The sequence below is a fragment of the Vicia villosa genome, linkage group LG7 (genome assembly GCF_029867415.1).
Source record: "Vicia villosa cultivar HV-30 ecotype Madison, WI linkage group LG7, Vvil1.0, whole genome shotgun sequence".
Taxonomy (NCBI): domain Eukaryota; kingdom Viridiplantae; phylum Streptophyta; class Magnoliopsida; order Fabales; family Fabaceae; genus Vicia; species Vicia villosa.
The window spans coordinates 33,401,565-33,421,852 of NC_081186.1; the positions used below are offsets into that span (position 1 = coordinate 33,401,565).

General features: G+C 36.7%; 1 protein-coding gene across 1 annotated transcript; it reads left to right on the top strand.

Moving 5' to 3' along the window:
* Positions 1-19,318: 19,318 nt before the first annotated feature.
* On the top strand, positions 19,319-19,792 carry LOC131618845 (uncharacterized). The gene has a single exon (XM_058890003.1). It carries the CDS (start codon positions 19,319-19,321, stop codon positions 19,790-19,792), a length of 474 nt encoding a protein of 157 aa, XP_058745986.1.
* Positions 19,793-20,288: the final 496 nt, after the last annotated feature.

Here is a 20,288-nt window from a genome sequence, read left to right on the forward strand (position 1 = left end):
AGAGGTGGTGGAGGTCTTTGAAGAGGGAGGTGATTGAGGAGAATCGTCAAGGGGTTGATATATTTTGAGAGGGTCATAGGAGATCCTAACTCTTTTAGGTTTGGTTTCAGGTTCAGCAGATGCCTTTCTCTTTTGTTTCTTATCATTGTCTTGATTTTCAGAGCCTGACGATGGATTCATGATGAACTTTCAGATAATGGAAATAGCTAGGGTTTATGATATGAAAAGAGAGAGATGAAAAAGAAACCGAATGCAGAGAGAGAGAAATATGAGAGGGAAAAGAAACGTTTGAAGAGTATAAAAAGAAAACTGAAAAGAGAGTAAATGATGAAAAGCATTTAATGTTACGTGACATGAGGAGAGATAATAATGACAAAAGACGTGATTTGCACAGTTACCTAAGAAGACGTCCCCTCAACTGCACGCACGCTTGTCCAGGAATAGTGAACACGTGTTTACCATCTGGATAGTCAGTTACAGCTGTTTTGCTTTGAAGAGAGATTCTGAATCAACTTAGACACTGAAACGTTAGTAATAACTGAATCACAATTTCTAATTGATTTCTATCAGAACTTCTTAAAAAAAAATTTCATATCAAAGGATACTCATACGTAAGAATTTCTCATCTTCTCATTCTGAGCTTGTTTCTGAAGACCCATTTTGTACTGATTATATTGAATCCATCTGGTCTAGGAACAAGATCCCAAACATCATTCCTTGTAAACTGATTTAGTTCTTCTTGCATAGCAATTATCCAGTCTGGATCTTCTAGAGCATGATCAACAGAAGTTGGCTCGATCAAAGATACAAGACCTAATTGACAGTCTGCATTGTTCCTAAGGAATGCTCTTGTTCTGATTGGATCATCCTTCTTTCCAAGAATGACATCTTCTGAATGACCAGAGATGAGTCTGGATGATCTTCTGACAGATGGTTCTTCAGAAATACTTAGATCCTCCAGAGAAGCTGTTACTTGATCTTCAGATTCTTTGCTTCTGAGGAGCTCTGCTTCTGATGCGTTGCTTCTTGGCTCAACAACTTCTGATATGTCAATATCACAACCTGCAAAATTATCAACTTGCTTTGGTTTTTCAGAACCAAGCTTATCATCAAACCTGATATTGATTGATTCTTCTACAACCAATGTTTCAGTATTGTATACCCTGTAGCCTTTTGAGCGTTCAGAATATCCAAGAAGGAAACACTTTTGAGCTTTGGAATCAAACTTACCAAGATGATCTTTAGTGTTCAGAATAAAGCATACACATCCAAAAGGATGGAAATATGAAATGTTGGGCTTTCTATTCTTCCACAATTCATAGGGAGTCTTATTTAGAATAGGTCTGATAGAGATTCTATTCTGAATATAACATGCAGTGTTTATTGCTTCTGCCCAGAAATGCTTAGCCATATTGGTTTCATTGATCATGGTTCTGGCCATTTCTTGAAGAGTCCTATTCTTTCGTTCTACAACCCCATTTTGCTGTGGAGTTCTAGGACAAGAGAAATCATGGGCAATACCATTTTCTTTGAAGAATTCTTCAAAGGATTTGTTCTCAAATTCACCACCATGATCACTTCTGACCTTTATGATTTTACACTCTTTTTCAGATTGAATCTGAATGCAGAAATCAAGGAACACTGAATGAGACTCATCCTTGTGTTTCAAGAATTTTACCCATGTCCAGCGGCTATAATCATCTACGATGACTAATCCATATTTCTTTCCTCTGACAGATGCTGTTTTGACTGGTCCAAACAGATCAATGTGCAAGAGTTCTAATGGCCTTGAGGTAGAAACAACATTCTTAGACTTGAATGCAGGTTTGGAGAACTTGCCCTTCTGACATGCTTCACAAAGAGCATCTGATTGGAATTTCAGATTAGGGAGTCCTCTGACAAGATTCAGTTTGTTAATTTGAGAGATCTTTCTCAAACTAGCATGACCTAATCTCCTGTGCCAGACCCACTGCTCTTCAGAAACAGACATAAGACAAGTCACCTTCTGACTCATAAGATCTTGCAGATCTGTCTTATAAATGTTGTTCTTCCTCTTGCCTGTAAATAGGATTGAGCCATCCTTCTGATTTACAGCCTTGCAAGACTCTTGATTAAAGATTATATCATAACCATTGTCACTTAATTGACTGATAGATAAAAGGTTATGTGTTAATCCTTCTACAAGAAGTACATTAGAGATGGAAGGAGAGTTACCAGATTTTATAGTTCCAGAGCCAATTATCTTGCCCTTCTGATCTCCTCCGAACTTGACTTCTCCTCCAGACTTAAGCACCAGGTCTTGGAACATAGACCTTCTTCCTGTCATGTGTCGCGAGCATCCAGAGTCCAGGTACCATGACATGTTGTGCTTTGTCCTTCTTGCAGCCAAGGATATCTCTTCAGAATCTGATTCTGATGTAGATTCTGATCCGTCATCTTCTGTCGCCATCAGCGCACAGTTGGCCTGCTCATCTTCTGAATCATCTTCTGACTCATCCCAGGTTGCCATAAGACCTTTCTTCTTATGAAACTTTTTCTTGGGACTTTCCTTCTGAAGATTTGGACATTCATTCTTGTAGTGTCCAGGCTCATTGCATTCATAGCACATGACCTTCTTCTTGTCAAATCTTCTTTCATCAGAAGATTCTCCACGTTCAAATTTCCTTGAACTTCTGAAGCCTCTGAACTTCCTTTGCTTGGTCTTCCAGAGTTGGTTTAGCCTTCTGGAAATCATGGACAGTTCATCTTCTTCTTCAGATTCTGATTCTTCAGGATCTTCTTCTCTAGCCTGAAAAGCGTTAGTGCATTTCTTGATATTAGATTTTAATGCAACAGACTTACCTTTCTTTTGAGGCTCATTTGCGTCCAGCTCAATCTCATGGCTTCTCAAGGCACTGATAAGCTCTTCCAGAGAAACTTCATTCAGATTCTTCGCAATCTTGAATGCAGTCACCATCGGACCCCATCTTCTGGGTAAGCTTCTGATGATCTTCTTTACATGATCAGCCTTGGTGTATCCTTTGTCAAGAACTCTCAATCCAGCAGTCAGAGTTTGAAATCTCGAAAACATCTTTTCAATGTCTTCATCATCCTCCATCTTGAAGGCTTCATACTTCTGGATTAAGGCAAGAGCTTTTGTCTCCTTGACTTGAGCATTTCCTTCATGAGTCATTTTCAAGGACTCATATATGTCATAGGCCGTTTCCCTGTTAGATATCTTCTCATACTCAGCATGAGAGATAGCATTCAGCAAAACAGTTCTACATTTATGATGATTCCTGAAAAGCTTCTTTTGGTCATCATTCATTTCTTGCCTTGACAGCTTCACGCCTCTGGCATTTACTGGATGTTTGTAACCATCCATCAGAAGATCCCATAGATCACCATCTAGACCCAGAAAGTAACTCTCCAGTTTATCTTTCCAGTATTCAAAGTTTTCACCATCAAATACCGGCGGTCTAGTATAACCATTGTTACCGTTGTATTGCTCAGCAGAGCCAGATGTAGATGCAGGTGTAGGTATAGTCCTTTCACTTTCATCAACCATCTTTTAAATGAAGCGTTTTTCTCTTCCTGAATCTTTTCTAAACACGGTTAAGTGCTTGCACCTTAGAACCGGCGCTCTGATGCCAATTGAAGGATAGAAAAACACTTAGAAAGGGGGGGATTGAATAAGTGTGACTTAAAATCTTGAGCGATAAAAATAAAATGCACAATTATTTTTATCCTGGTTCGCTGTTAACAAAGCTACTCCAGTCCACCCCCGCAGAGATGATTTACCTCAACTGAGGATTTAATCCACTAATCGCACGGATTACAATGGTTTTCCACTTAGCCGCAACTAAGTCTTCCAGAGTCTTCTGATCACAACCTGATCACTCCAGGAACAACTGCTTAGTTCACTCCTAAGACTTTTCTAGAGTCTACTGATCAACACGATCACTCTAGGCTTAGTTCACTCCTAAGACTTTCTGCTCAGCCAACTGCCAAGACTTCCTGCTCAGCCAACTGCCAAGACTTCCTGCTCAGCCAACTGCCAAGACTTCCTGCTCAGCTAACTGCTAAGACTTCCTAGAGTATACTGATCAACTGATCACTCTAGTTCCTTACAACTTAATGTAATCAATTCAAGAGTTTACAAATGCTTCTTAAAAAGCGATAATCACAACTGTGATATTTCTCTTACAATTTAAGCTTAATCTCACTAAGATATTACAACAGCAATGTAGTGAGCTTTGATGAAGATGAAGATTCTGAGTTTAGATTTGAACAGAGTTTCAGCAAGTTAATTTGAATTGTATTGGTGCGAAAATCGTTAACCTTGCTTCTCATCAGAACTTCATATTTATAGGCGTTGAGAAGATGACCGTTGAATGCATTTAATGCTTTGCGTGTTCCGTACAGCTTTGCATTTAATGTTATACGCTTTTGTCAACTACCTCGAGCCTTGTTCACGCTGTGTCTACTGACGTAGCCTTTAGTAGCTTTAACGTTCCTTTTGTCAGTCAGCGTAGTCTGCCACGTGTACTTCCTTCTGATCTGATGTTTGTGAATACTACGTTTGAATATCATCAGAGTCAAACAGCTTGGTGCACAGCATCTTCTGATCTTCTGACCTTGAAGTGCTTCTGAGCGTGATACCATCTTCTGATCTTCAGTGCTTCTGATCTCATGTTCTTCTGATGCTTCCATAGACCCATGTTCTGATTCTGCTTCGACCATCTTCTGATGTCTTGCCAGACCATGTTCTGATGTTGCATGCTGAACCATTTGAGACACATCTTCTGAGCGCTGAATTATGCGTACTCTTTATATATATTTCCTGAAAGGGAAATTGCATTGGATTAGAGTACCATATTATCTTAAGCAAAATTCATATTATTGTTATCATCAAAACTAAGATAATTGATAAGAACAAATCTTGTTCTAACACCCCTGCTATTCACCATCCCTAATTTCAGTCTACACCCCCCTGTGTCCAATACTAGAATTTAGATGTTAATTAGATTTTTCACCTTTTCTTTGAGTAATTGAAATGCTAATTTTCTCCCTCTTATTTTAGACTTTAGTACATAATTTTCCACATAAAAATAAATCACAAAAATACTAGTTTAGGCTTATTAGAATGTAGTTTCTTTAAGTGCAATTTAGACTTGAATTAGAGTTCCCTTAACACCAATAAAACTCATAAAAATAGTAGCATTTTTTAGACTAATTTTGTACTAATTTTAAGTTGCTTCTTTTATGTTTTGTACCATTTCCATGTTGTTTCTTTGTATAATTGTTGTGTGATTTTGTCGCTTAGCTTTTGGGCCATATTTTTGGCCTTGTTAATACCCTTTTAATGCTCCTTTAGAATTTAGTCACCATGTTAACATTAGGATTTAGACTTGTATAGACAACTTAGACTAGAATTTAGGAATAGTTCCCTTCTCATTCTCTTTTTCTTTTCAACTTTTAAAATACTTAATCAAAACCTGACAAAGATCATATTGTCACACTTCTGATATATGGTGGGAAAGAAATGATTGGGGCGTAGGCCCCGATGTACGTTCTTCCCCACGTAGTAGAAAAGAAATGATTGGGGCGTAGGCCCCGATGTACGTTCTTTTCTACTAAGCGGAGAAGAAATGATTGAGGTGTGAAGCCTCGATGTATTTCTTAACCGTTATTTAGAGAAACGATTGTGGTGTAGGCCTCGATGTGCATTCTCTAAATATTCACAAAAGAACTCCTTTTTGTATTTCCTACTTAGCGGGAAAGAAATGATCGAGGCGTAGGCCTCGGTGTATTTCCTAACTGCTATTTAGAGAATCGATTGTGGCGTAGGCCTCGATGTGTATTCTCTAAATATCCAAAAAAACTGTATTTTATTTAGAGAAACGATTGTGGCGTAGGCCTCGATGTGCATTCTCTAAATATGCAAAACAAAACTCTTTTTGGTATGATCTAAGTCACAAACAAATTCCCTCTTAAAAAACACCAACCAAAAACATTTAAAACACTAATAAATGGTCAGATTTAAAACAAAGTAAGGAAGTGATGCGAGACCTTGTAGTGGGTTTTGTCATCATGGAATTACCCTAAAAGACACAAACCAATCTCTCTCTTCTCTTAAGGGCACCGTTATTTCCGCTCGTACGCATCGTAGGTCGATCCCTTATGCAAGAGCGCGAACGTTAACGCCGCCCAATTAAAAAGCACAAAACAAACAGAAAATCGTGAGCCGAGCTACGGTAACTCTGATTCCTGAAAAGGATACGTAGGCAGCGGGGTAGGGCCCGTGCGAGTACAATTCTTTCTTTTCCCTACATTTTGCATTCATTCGCATTTAGACATAGACATAGACATAGTTTTACACCCTTTAGATAGAAACAAACATAGGTGGATACCATCGAGTACGATGGGCGCGAGGGGTGCTAATACCTTCCCCTTACGTAACCGACTCCCGTACCTTGATTCTCTGGTCGCAAGACCTTGTTCCTTCCTTTGTTAGGTTTTCTGATATTCCTTTCCCTTATGGGATAAATATATTGGTGGCGACTCTGTTCATTTTTCGCGAGCGTGCGACAGACCCGACTAAAACGATTAGTCGTATTAGACGAGAGATAAAACTTAGTTTTTAAATCTAAAACACCTTCAATTTGCTGCCCGCGATGATCAATCTATCGATCTGAGTAACCAGCAATGCCTTTAATCCGTTAGCTATACTGACCAAATCCATTGGTCAGCGCATCTAACGGTGCCATATTAAATCAGGGTTGTACGCCCAAACAAACATTCAAAACACACTAAACCACGACACTTCGGATTTTTATCCTAGGCAATTCGAATACATTCAAATCAAATTCAATTCAAAGGCGTACAATCTTGTGCCCGAACTACGTTGACTCTGATCCTCCATAAGGAGGTACGTAGGCACTTGGTAACAAGGCGAGTCCCCCTCTTTAAATTTCTAATCATATCAATACAATTCTGTTTGCCACCCTTCTTTATGAACCCTGCCATGAAACCCTGATCTTTGAAATATTAGCCTTTAGGAAAGGGTTGAGGGTGCCTAACACCTTCCCTCAACCTGATTATAATAACTTACCCTGAATCTCGTATCTGCGTAGGGTTTCCTATTCGCCCTTCAGAATAGGTGGCGACTCTAAAAGTCTAAATTTTTAGGGCAGGTTGCTACAGTACGCTCTCGCCATCCCATTAGATTTAGAAAAGCTTTTTGGAAGCAACGTAATTAATAAAATGCTTGTTTTATGAAGTTGTTATCTATTTAAATCGCCTAATCTCAAACTCTCGCTCTATTGACTCGGAACATGCTAATATCCCTAACGTACGCTTTCGCCATCCCGCGCGGGTGTGAAAACACTTTTTGAAAATAAATAAGTTCTAATTAGTTTTAATACGCTTTCGCCATCCTTAAAACTAATGTCCTATGTCTACTATCCAGTTAAAGATCTCAAACTTTCGCTCTATTGATTTTAACCTTTAACCGTCTTAACCCCTCAAACTTTCGCTCTATTGGTTTTAAGACTTACTAATTAAATTAGACATACAAACCAAAAACAAGTGATATTTAATAAAACATAATTAAGCCAATTTATTTCGGATCCCTACGGTTAAATTACTTTACATACCGATATCTTAATTAATTAGCCAGACATATTAATACGGTTAAACATGCATAAATTAATTTGGTTCATAATAAAAGGCATGTTAAATGGCATATAGTATATCATGCAATAATAATAATAATTAAAACCCTAAATGATAAACCTGAATAAAATAAATTGCGATTGGATTGAATCTTGAAGTACTCGAACTTCCACCACAGGTTGGCTGGATCGTTCTTCGAAAATTATTGGGCAGGAATTTAAAAACAAGGAATATAAAAATAAATCTAATGTAAGGTTAGATCTACGAAAGGTTCACAACAATTTCCGGTGTAGAAATTTTTGCGAGAAAAATAAAGCGGTTAAATGAAAAGCAGGAAAATAAATGCTTGAAGAAATAATTCGGCAGCACTTCGTTAGCAGAAATTCGGACCTTTTACACTGAAGTATCAGCCTCTATTTATAGCTGAGGGTCTGCAGTTGGGATGCGTGAAAGGAGGAGCTCTTCTTGACTTGGACTTGGAGACGTGCGTCTCCACTTTTTGGGGAGAGCCTTTGAACGACTTGAGACGTTCGTCTTAAGTGGAGAAGATCTAGGAGGCAGCTGGAGACGTGCGTCTCCTTTTGGTGAGGTGGCATAGGGACGTTGGAGACGTGCGTCTCCATGTGCTGGTGATTGGTCACCATTTCTATTAAGTTTTGTCTTTCATCCGGCACAAATTTATCATCTCGGTAACACATTCGGTTGTTTTATTGCTTTTTAAGTTAAGTTTATCGTATTTACTAATTCGTAGTATTGCATTGCAGTTGGTTTAAAGTTTATGTCAAAAGATCTTCTTTATGCCTTTGTTTGGTAGTGTTAGTGTTTTGGCCAGGTTGATGCATGTGAAAATAGGAACTTGTGGCGCGCACGAGTGGATGAAAAGAAGCCGGGAAAGCTGATTTCAGAGGTCAACACGGGCACCCGTGTGTAGCAACACGGCCCGTGTTGAAATGTGGCTGGAAACACAATTTTGGAGCTGAAATAGAGCATCTACACGGGCACCCGTGTTCACAGACACGAACCGTGTGGAAAAGTGGCCAGAAACAAGTTTTTGAATCAAGAGGCAGACGAACAACACGGGCACCCGTGTGCAGCAACACGGCCCGTGTTGATGATGCGTGCTGATTATATGTTTCTATGTTTTCTTGCTCCAATGTGATCATTAAGGGTACTTTTGGTATTTGGCTTCAACCTGAATGGAAGAGAGATTATAAAAACAACTTTAGGGCAAAAGAGAAGGGACTTTTGACAGATTAGAGAAAAGAATACAATAGAAGATTGGAGAAAGCAAGGGTTTAGGAGAGAAGAAGATCTTCATGAACGGAAGCAATTGAAGATTCAATCTCCTCCAATTTCTTGTAATGTCTTTATTCATTATTATGTTTTCTTTGACTACTATGAGTAGCTAAACCCCCCAATGCTAGTGGGTGGCTGTGATTTCACTTTGTAATGACTCTGAGTTTGCAATTGCAATAACAATCATGTTTTTCATTGTTGATTTATTCTCTTGATGTTTCTAATGCTTTTCCTTTTGGACAAATCGGAATTGATGTATGATTATCGTTTAGGTTGGACAACCATTGATAATGCTTTCATGAGAATATGCTATAATTGATATTACCTAGGACTAGGATTACCTTATAGTAACCGGATATTCTTGATAACTTAATTGCTTGATTTCATTGTAAATCTCTAAGAACTTAGGGTTTAGGATGAAGGATCAAAGGTTTTTTCACTAAGGACTTAGGATCAAACAACCTTAAGAACCGGTAATTGATTATTGAAAATAAGTTGTTGCGATAGAGATTTCAGAGTTGTTACATTGTCAATCATCCACTATCCCTTGCATGTTACTCATACTTGTTAAAAAGTCAATTTCATTTACTGCTTATTTTACTTTTCGCTAAGTGATAATAACCAAACAAAACCAAATTGAAGTTTTTGTTTAATTGAACTTTGAATTGAACTCATCATTCCTGTGCAGTCCCTGAGATCGATATTCGGGGAATTTTCCCTATTATTACAAGAGGCAAAATAGTACACTTGCTATTTTACCGATCAAGTTTTTGGCGCCGTTGCCGGGGACTGCCATAATATTGAGTTTAAGTTGAGTTCAATTAGAATTTTGTTTCTGAGCGACTAAAATTTTATTTTCTGCACTTTTTATTTTTTTTAATTCTAATATTTGTCTAATCTGTGTATGCGAGGTAAGGCCTCAGCTGAATTTCTTTTTGACATAGAAATTGAAAGAACCTTGCACGCAAGGCGTAGACAAGCTCGTCAAGAGAAACTGGAATCTGAAGAAGTTGTGACAGTTCATTCAGATTCTGAGAATGTTCTCGTTCACCTTGGCCGAAGAAGCAGAAGAGTGGTTCTATTCTCTTCTAGCAGGCAGTATCACGTCATGGGAAGAGATGGAAAAGGCTTTCTTGAATGAGTATTTTCCCGCCTCGGTCTTTATAAGGAAGAGGTATGATATTTTAAATTTCAAGCAGCAGGAGGGTGAACTCTTAGGAGATGCTTATAAAAGATTCAAGAGGACCCTAGTAGCATGTCCCACTCACAACATGGACAAAACCGACCAAATGCAGATATTTGTCAATGGGCTGAAAATGAAAACAAAGCAGTTGATCGATACAGCAGCTGGAGGCTCAACAAATTTCACAACAGCCTCCGGAATTATCAAGATCATTGAAGCGATAGCTGCAAATGAGCATTTGGAGTTGTATGACAGGTGTACCAATAAACCTGAAAGAGTTATTGATCTGAAGTTGGAAACCTCAAAAATTCGGGTTGAAGATGCTATAGCTGCAGAGGTAGAAAAGAGATTAAAGGCTATGAATATAGGTACTCAACAGGTTGCTCAAGTCCAACAAGTTCGACCTGTAATTTGTGAAATTTGCCAAGGTCCTCACCAAACTGTATACTGTGTTGCTACTCCCAAGCAGATTGAAGAAATCAAATTCCTGAGGCAAAACAATCCGTATTCTAACACCTACCATCCAGGGTGGAAGAATCATCCAAATTTTGCTTGGAAAAATAACCAACAACAAGGCCCTCAGAAGGCGGAATGGGAAGTGGCTATCGAGAGATTGGCTGGACAATGCTCTCTGTTTCAAGAAGAAACCAGAAACAACCACAGGAATACCACAGCTTCGATCAAAAATCTGGAAGTTCAAGTGGGTCAAATAGCATAGCATCTCACTCTACAGGCACAAGGTACCCTCCCGAGCGTAACTGTGAAAAATCCGAAAGATCAAGAGAAGATTAATGTTGTTACGACAAGGAGTAAAAAGGTTTTAGAATCGAAAAAGAAAAGGAGGAAATAGATGACCCTATGGTAATAGAGGTAGATTTGGAAATAAGAGAGAATCCGAAAGAGCCAGAAGTGGTGATACCACCGTTTAAACCAGTTGAAGAAAAAAATAAGAAAGCTGTTGAACCGGTGATCAAACTACCTTTCCTTTCCAGAGTGACAAAGAAGAATTCAAAAGAGAAAGACTTTGAGAAGTTCACTAAATTGTTCAAAAAGCTAGAGGTAAATCTACCATTCTTTGAAGCACTTGAGCACATGCTCTTGTATAAGAAATTTATGAAGGAGGTGTTGGCGAAAAAGAGATCACTGGGAGGAGAATCAAAAACTGAAATTGAGAAGTGTGGAATAGTCTCGTCAGAAAGAAAGATCCCAATAAAGAGGAAAGATCCTGGAGCGGTGGCAATACCATGCACTATCAAGAATATAACATTTAAAAAGGTACTCCTCGATTCTGGTTCTAGTGTGAGTTTAATGCCGTTGTCCATTTTCAAAAAGCTTGAATTGGAAAATATTAGTGAAAGTAAGACACGATTAAGGTTCGCCGATCACACCGTTAAGAAATCATATGGGGTAGCTGAAGATGTACTAGTGGAAGTTGATAAGTTTGTATTCCCTGTTGACTTCCACATCATGGACATTCCGGAAGACGAAGAAACTCCTATCCTTCTTGGGAGACCACTTTTGTCGACAGGCCGCTGCAACCTCGACATTGAAAAAGGGACACTAACACTGAGATCTTTTGATGAAGAAGTAACCTTGAAGATGTTAGGAGTTAAGAAACATAGGGCGGTTGTAAATGATCAAACTTCTGGTGGTATGACAGAAAGTGAGGAAAAATAAAAAAAGCCTAAACAGCTCCAAGAAAACGTTTCAAGCATAGCCTCTCGGGTGGAACCAACTTATGTAGCTGTCAAAAGTCCTAAGAAAGCTAAGGAAGTCAAGAAGAATTTGGGAAGTAAATTGAAGAGAAAAGTTATCCATGCTTTTCATCTTCATGAGTTTGTGGTTGTGGAAGTGAAAAGCAACAAGGTTTAGAAAAGGAAATACCCTTCATAATAAAGGGTAATGGACCGTCGAGCCATGCGACGTTAAACGAAGCGCTTTGTGGGAGGAAACCCACACTTTTAATAATTAATTTGTCTTTTTATTTTGTTTTATTTCAGGTAATAAAGAGGGGATTTCTCTGGTGAAAGCTTGAAAGCGGCAGCTGGAGTTGATGTACCCTATGTGAGTCCTTTCCGCAGTGGGCTAAAACATTGAGGTCAATGTTTAGTTCAAGTGTGGGGGGGTTTTCTTGCATTTCTTTTGTTTCTGTTTTTATTTTGTTTTTAGCATTTCTATTCGTCTTTGGTATACCATTATGTTACAGAGTGAGAGATAGTTGTTGGATGAACTCGAGATTGATAGCTAGTGGATGAAAGATACTCCCCATACTTGATCTCCCGAGGAACCCCGGAAGTTGATGCAGCCATGAAATGATAAAATTAAAGGTTGGACGCGATTTGGTAACACCAGACCGAAATGGTTATATGGTATACCCAAGTCCGAAAAGAAACCACATGACACGAGGAGGCTTCAGAGCTTGTAAGCATAACCAACATGGTGAGAGTACAAAGGCCAAACACTAAAATATCATCATGAGAGTTCAGTCAAGTATGACCTTATCACTCTAATTTTGCATATGTTCTTTTGACACAGCACAACATGAGGACACACACTGAGGCATGTTGTTTGTTTAACCCTTAGCCTTTCTATCCATCATTTACTTTATGTTTATCCTTTGTGAACCCCGCTGAGCCTTAGCCTTTTTGTTTGAATTAAACCCTTGTTCATCCGTAACTATACACTTCCTACCCTTGTTCGGCATGATTGTTGTAAATTATAAAGTGTGCAAAAAGCTAAGTTTGGGGTGACAATTCGTAGAAAAAGAGCAAGTACGTAAAAAGAAAATAAATAAATGAATAAATAAATAAAGAAGATAAAAGCACTTGCCGTTACTAAAGACTCAAACATGCTCATAGAAAAATTGAGTGAAGTATCAAAGTTGAATAAACCTCAGGTCACTACTGAGGCACAAAAAAATGAGAAAAATAACATGAATGCCGAATCCAAAACCCTTTGTTATCCATTCGTTTTTCTATCCTACCGTACCTAAGCCCCGTTACAACCAAAAAGACCTCATAAAGTGTGTGAAATCTGTTTGTGTAGTGAAGACAGAGAAGATTCAAAATTAAAAGTTGATATGGCATACTTTGGTACTGTGAGTGCAAACACTTTTACCCCGAGAGATCTGGTGAGAGTGTGAAAAAGCTTGCAGGTAAAGAAGCCCTCTGATGTGAAAGTGCGGTAGATAGTTCGATTCAGGAAACCAGAAGCTTGATCGGGAAGGAAAAATCCAAGCTGCGAAAGACACAAGCTGTATTATAGAGAAGAGAAATTCGTGGGTGACCTCTGATTAGTCTCAATACATTACTTGAGGGCAAGCAATGAGATAAGTTTGGGGTTGTGATCGGTCACCATTTCTATTAAGTTTTGTCTTTCATCCGGCACAAAGTTATCATCTCGGTAACACATTCGGTTGTTTTATTGCTTTTTAAGTTAAGTTTATCGTATTTACTAATTTGTAGTATTGCATTGCAGTTGGTTTAAAGTTTATGTCAAAAGATCTTCTTTATGCCTTTGTTTGGTAGTGTTACTGTTTTGGCCAGGTTGATGCATGTGAAAATAGGAACTTGTGGCGCGCACGAGTGGATGAAAAGAAGTCGGGAAAGCTGATTTCAGAGGTCAACACGGGCACCCATGTGTAGCAACACGGACCGTGTTGAAATGTGGCTGGAAATGCAATTTTGGAGCTGAAACAGAGCATCTACACGGGCACCCGTGTTCACAGACACGGACCGTGTGGAAAAGTGGCCTGAAACAAGTTTTTGAATCAAGAGGCAGACGAACAACATGGGTTCCCGTTTTCAGCAACACGGCCCGTGTTGATGATGCGTGCTGATTATATGTTTCTATGTTTTCTTGCTCCAATTTCTTGTAATGTCTTTATTCATTATTATGTTTTCTTTGACTACTATGAGTAGCTAAACCCCCCAATGCTAGGGGGGTGGCTCTGATTTCACTTTGTAATGACTCTAAGTTTGCAATTGCAATAACAATCATGTTTTTCATTGTTGATTTATTCTCTTGATGTTTCTAATGCTTTTCCTTTCGGACAAATCGGAATTGATGTATGATTATCGTTTAGGTTGGACAACCATTGATAATGCTTTCATGAGAATATGCTATAATTGATATTACCTAGGACTAGGATTACCTTATAGTAACCGGATATTCTTGATAACTTAATTGCTTGATTTCATTGTAAATCTCTAAGGACTTAGGGTTTAGGATGAAGGATCAAAGGTTTTTTCACTAAGGACTTAGGATCAAACAACCTTAAGAACCGGTAATTGATTATTGAAAATAAGTTGTTGCAATAGAGATTTCAGAGTTGTTACATTGTCAATCATCCACTATCCCTAGCATGTTACTCATACTTGTTAAAAAGTCAATTTCATTTACTGCTTATTTTACTTTTCGCTAAGTGATAATAACCAAACAAAACCAAATTGAAGTTTTTATTTAATTGAACTTTGAATTGAACTCATCATTCCTGCGCAGTTCCTGAGATCGATATTTGGGGAATTTTCCCTATTATTACAAGAGGCAAAATAGTACACTTGCTATTTTACCGATCAGCTGGAATGACATGGGCCATGCGCAATTGGCTTCTTCGTGGGCTGGACTTGTAGTTTGCACAATTGGGCCTTCTTTGCACCCCTTTCTTGCTTCAGCACCCCTTTTCCATCTTTTAGGCACAAATAGTGGTGATTTCAGCTCCATTTCTTTCCTTTTCACAAAAAGTCTCAATATGAGCGTAAAACCTGAAACATCGCAAATACCCGCATAATATCATAATAAAACAATATAATTAAAGGAAAATGCTATAAATATTTATGGATTTCAAGCTAAATATATGATATAAAATCGTGTTATCACATAATGAATTGTAATGTATTAGTTATGTTATCATTTCTTGAGTTAGAATGAACTTAACGTTTGTGTAATGCTAAGTGAGTGTGAAGTAGACCGTGTAATATATTGGACTATGGTGTCTCATTGACAAGATCGAATGAGAAGGAAATTGTGAAAGGAATTGTAAACCTCAAGGGAGATTATTGGATTATGGTGCTTTAGGTTACTTGATTACAAGTTCTAAAGGAATTATATTATAGTTTAGTAACGATGGTTCATGCTCCATTATGGTTGTCAGCTATCTATTGACAAATTTAGGAACTGATCACCCTTAGTCTCTTGTCAATAGTAGACGGGATCGTATTGGATGGAATAGACTTGTCTTGCTAGCTTGATAGGATGGAAGGTGATTAACGTTCTACCGTGAGGATGGTCGTTCACCAATTCGTGTGAACCTAATGGAGGAGTAGCTAGTAAGGGATTAGGAGTTATCAAATAGTTCGAAGGCTTGTGTTGTATGCGAGCTAACGTCGTAGAGTGGAAATTGGGGATATCAAAGGTGGGCATTAATTTCTAGCGGTTAGTAAATAAAGTCACAAGCCAGATGTGAAAATTGTAGATTTGGTAGTTGAAGCAAATTAAATGAGGACATTGATTTTGAGATAGACGATCAGAGTGGCGCGTCTAAAGCATGATGTGGCATAGTTGTTGTGTGGTGTGATGACTAACTTAAAGGTGTTCGCTGTAAATTGTTGCGATATCATAATATATGTTCACATTGAATTGGGTTGGGTGATATTATAATGACTTTGTTGTGACGTTGTATCTGTTGATTATAGGGAACAATGAGTAATGCTATATATATTATGACAAAGTATGGTTATGTGGATGTCACTATGAGGATGATGTGACATTGTGACTGATGTTGTTGTAATGATAATGTGATTATTTACTATGATGTTGTATATCCAAGTAAAAATGTGCTATGTTGATGTCTATTATGTGGTAGAGTACACGCCTGACTAGTCGAGAACGAATCTATGTGTGTTGTTGTTGCTACTTGAAATGCTTTTATATTGAAATGTTGTTAAGTGGTTGCTATGTTTGTTAAACTGCTATGTCGCGAGGGTGTAGAGTGATTAACATGTGCAATTGGTGGGATTGTCGTGTTATCATTATATCTGGAGGAGTAGTAGACGAGGTACTATTAATCATGACTTGGGAGTCGGAAGGTAGAATGTGAGAGTAGTATCTAAGAGTTGTTTGCATCAGATGAATTTTCGAGGACGAAAACCTTTTAAACGGGGGAGAGTTGTCACACCCGGTTTTTGTTATTCAATGATTTAGTGTTATTTTAATGTTTTGTCGATTTATTGGATAATTTTCCTTGATGTTATATGATGATTGTGGTATCGAAGGGTATGTATCCTTAGAATAGAGGGCAGTGCATTTGATTTAGAAGTTGTAGAATCAAATAGATATAATTAGTTATAATTATTTATTTGGTTTGATTTATTAGAAGATTAGATGATTTAATATGATTGGAATAAGAATTATTATTGATATTGAATAATAATAATAATAATAATAATAATAATAATAATAATAATAACGATAGAATAATTGATTAAATAGTAATTGGGCCATAAAATGTATTAGTATGAGTATTGACGGGAGGTGTGATGTTAAGCCTATTGGAGATATGAAATTTAGTAAGGAATTAAAAGAAATTAGGGAAATTGCAGAATTTTGGAAGAGAACGTGAATTAGAGAGAAGCTGAGCTAGGGCAAAGGGAGAACCTCCATTGGTAGAGCAACTTTTGAAGAAAATATCAAAGGTAAGGGTGGGGTTCTTACTCTCTAAGGGTTGGCATGAGAATGGCTATGGTAGAGGTTAGGTTACATAATCTTAAATCCATGAATGTGTGAAGAATTTGATGTTTTAATGTGTTTATGGATGTTGTGAATAAATTGTAATGTGTGTGTAAATCATGGAATTAATGTTTGTATGTGAATAATGGTATGAAATTGGTATTTGCCTTGAAAAACTATGGTTTTTGGTGATTTTTCGTATGGGAAAATATGGGTTTTTGGGGTATTGAAGGGTTGAGGTTCGTAGCAGCAAAACAACAAATTTTCGGGTCTTCTACAGCAGGAATCGGTTCCCCAAATAAAGGAACCGAGTTCCTAGAGTTTCTGGGACGTAAAAATGAGATTTTTAACAGGGGAACCGGGTTCCCGGGAACAGAGTGTTAGGGGAACCGGGTTCCTAAATAAGGGAATCAGGTTCCACTTTACTGAAATGTTTTAAAACTTCAAAGAGCCATAACTTTTGATACGGGTGTCCGTTTGACGCACCGTTTGAACCTCCGGAAAGCTAAAATTATTTCCTATCTAATAAGATCAGTTTGAGAAACTTTTGAAAATATTTTATAAATTGTATTGTTCTGGTATATTTTGGTTATGCGAAGTATGAATGTGGTTATGCGATGTTGACGCCAAAATGGTGTAATTATATGTTTTGAATGAATATGAAGATGATGGCGTGTTGCTGCCACTAATTATTGGCAATTGTGATGGAGGTTATGCCTTGTTGTTGTATTGTTGTTGTTGTGTATGGTTATGATGTCGCATTGTCGAGTCGCATTGCATAGTATATTTTACGATGGCCTGGATTCGCAAACACATTGGCCTGGATTGGCAAAACTGCGAAGAAGGCTTATGCCTTGTTAATGCCTCTATTAATTTTCAATTGCGAAAGGGGGCTTATGCCCTGATGTTACCACATGCATCTGCGAAGTGTCGGTTGCATAACATTATCATGGTTATGGCATGATTGATGAATTAGTCGTTGTTGAATGATGAATGATGCTAATGTTGTATGAAGTGGTGAAATTATGTATGATCTATATCTTCTATATTATTTATCATGAATTCCTTTATATTGTAAGATATCTCACCCCTTCAGTTTAAATGTTACCCCTATGTTGGTGACGTGCAGGTAGTCAGGAATGAAGGCTAAATACCTTTGGTAGTTGAGTTGGTGTCGTCGCTCTGATACGTAACACTCGGGGGGATGAACACTATCGTTTTACTATTTGTTTCTTTGTTGAATTTTAATTGCTCGTTGAAGTATGTTTATAGATTGAAGCTGATTTTGTTGGATTAAGATGTCATGATATTTCTAAGATTGAATATGTTGAATTCCGCTGCGTAATTGAAAGATGTTTCATTTTGAAGATTATATCGTTTTGAAAGGTTCATCCATTTATACGTGTTATGTATCTGTTAATATTATGAGCTATTGTTTTTGTTATGAAGTAAACGTGACATCCTGATCGTGATTAATTGTTTCGAATAAAGAATTTTATACTCCGATCTTTATCTATAATATAAGAAAATTAATGGTTGTGGAAAAGTCAAAAATACCCTTATTTGATTTTTTGCCACCACATTAAAATTGTGGTTTTTTGGTCTTTGCACCATAAAGTTCTTAATTTTATTATTAAAATAATACAACTCTTATATTTAATCAAACTTATCAAATCTCTCCACTATCTATTTTTTTCTCTTTCATCACTTTCTCACTTCTTTTTTCCACAAAAAAAAAAATCTATTATTGATATATATTTTTTTATATACACAAAATGGTATTTATGATCGAAATATTTTTTAGTAAAAAATGATATAGAGAAAAATTTATTCAAAATATCTATTATTGATCTAAATATTTTTATATACAAAAATTTATATTGATCCAAATATTTTTGTAAATGATACCTAAATAAAAATATTATTTGTATACAGAAAAAATCTATTATTTACGAAAAATGGTATTTATGATCCAAATGTTTTTATTCAAAAATGATATACAGGAAAAAAATCTACTATTGATCTAAATATTTTTTTATACGAAGTTTACTATTGATCCAAATATTTTTGTAAATGATACCTAAACAAAAATTAAGTTTGTATACGGGAAAACAAATCTATTATTGATCTAAATATTTTTACATACACAAAATGTTATTTATGATCCAAATATTTTTTATTCAAAAATCGAATAGGCCAAAATATCTATTATTGATCTAAATATTTTTATATACGAAAATTTGATATTGATCCAAATATTTTGTAAATGACACCTAGACAAAAATAATATTTGTATAAAGAAAAAATATCTATTATTTACGAAAAATGGTATTTATGATCTAAATATTTTAATTCCAAAATGGTATACAAAGAAATAATCTACTATTGATCTAAATATTTTTATATACGAAATTTACTATTGATCCAAATATTTTTGTAAATGATACCTAAACAAAAATGAGATCTGAATACTCTAGGCAGTTGTTCGAGGATCTGGATGTTACAAAAACAGTGAAGGGAAACAAGCTGCAGCTAAAAACCTTATATACATCAATGCAAGAAGATGTGGGGAAACCGAGTTGGAGAGCTTTGATGTTTGGGAATATGGCTAGGCCTAGGTCTGTTTTCCTGCTCTGGCTAGCTTGCAATGGCATGTTGGCAACTAAAGATCATCTAAAAAAAATTGGTATGATTCAAGATGATAGATGTGCTTTCTGTGTACAGCAAGAATCATTGGACCATTTGTTCTTCTGTTGCACCAATTTGAAAAGTATTTGGGAGGCTGTTCTAAGTTGGTTAAACATCAACCATGTGCCTTTGGATTGGGAAAGAGAATTGAGATGGCTTACCCTAAATTGTAAAGGCAGAAGTTGGCGTGCAAAATTCCTCAAATGTGCAATTGCTGAATCTGTTTATGAGGTTTGGAAATAGAGAAATGACAAAGTTTTTGGCAATGATACTCCAAATGGGAATTAAAGGAACATAGGGAGAAATATTATAGATACACTAGTCTATAGAATTTGGAATTCAAAGAAATATAGGAACCAATTAGCTACACTTATGTAGTAGGTGTATGCTTTTAGTTTTTTCTTTTTATTGGTTTTGTGATGGGGCTGGATTGTGAGAGATCGCTGTGTATATATTTGTTTTGGAATTAATCAAATACCATTGATTCAAAAAATAATGAGGTCTGTATACGGGAAAACATCTATTATTAATCTAAATATTTTTATCTACGAGAAATGGTATTTAAGATCAAATATTTTTGATCCAAAAATGGTATACGAGGAAAAATCTATTATTGATCTAAATATTTTTTATACGAAAATTTAATATTTATCCAAATATTTTTGTAAATGATACCTAAACAAAAATAATATTTGTATACGGAAAAAATCTATTGTTTACAAAAAATGGTATTTATGAC

What these genes read in the sequence shown, in the direction of transcription:
- LOC131618845 (XM_058890003.1), top strand. Translation starts at nt 19,319, where the DNA reads ATGAGATCTGAATACTCTAGGCAGTTGTTCGAGGATCTGGATGTTACA.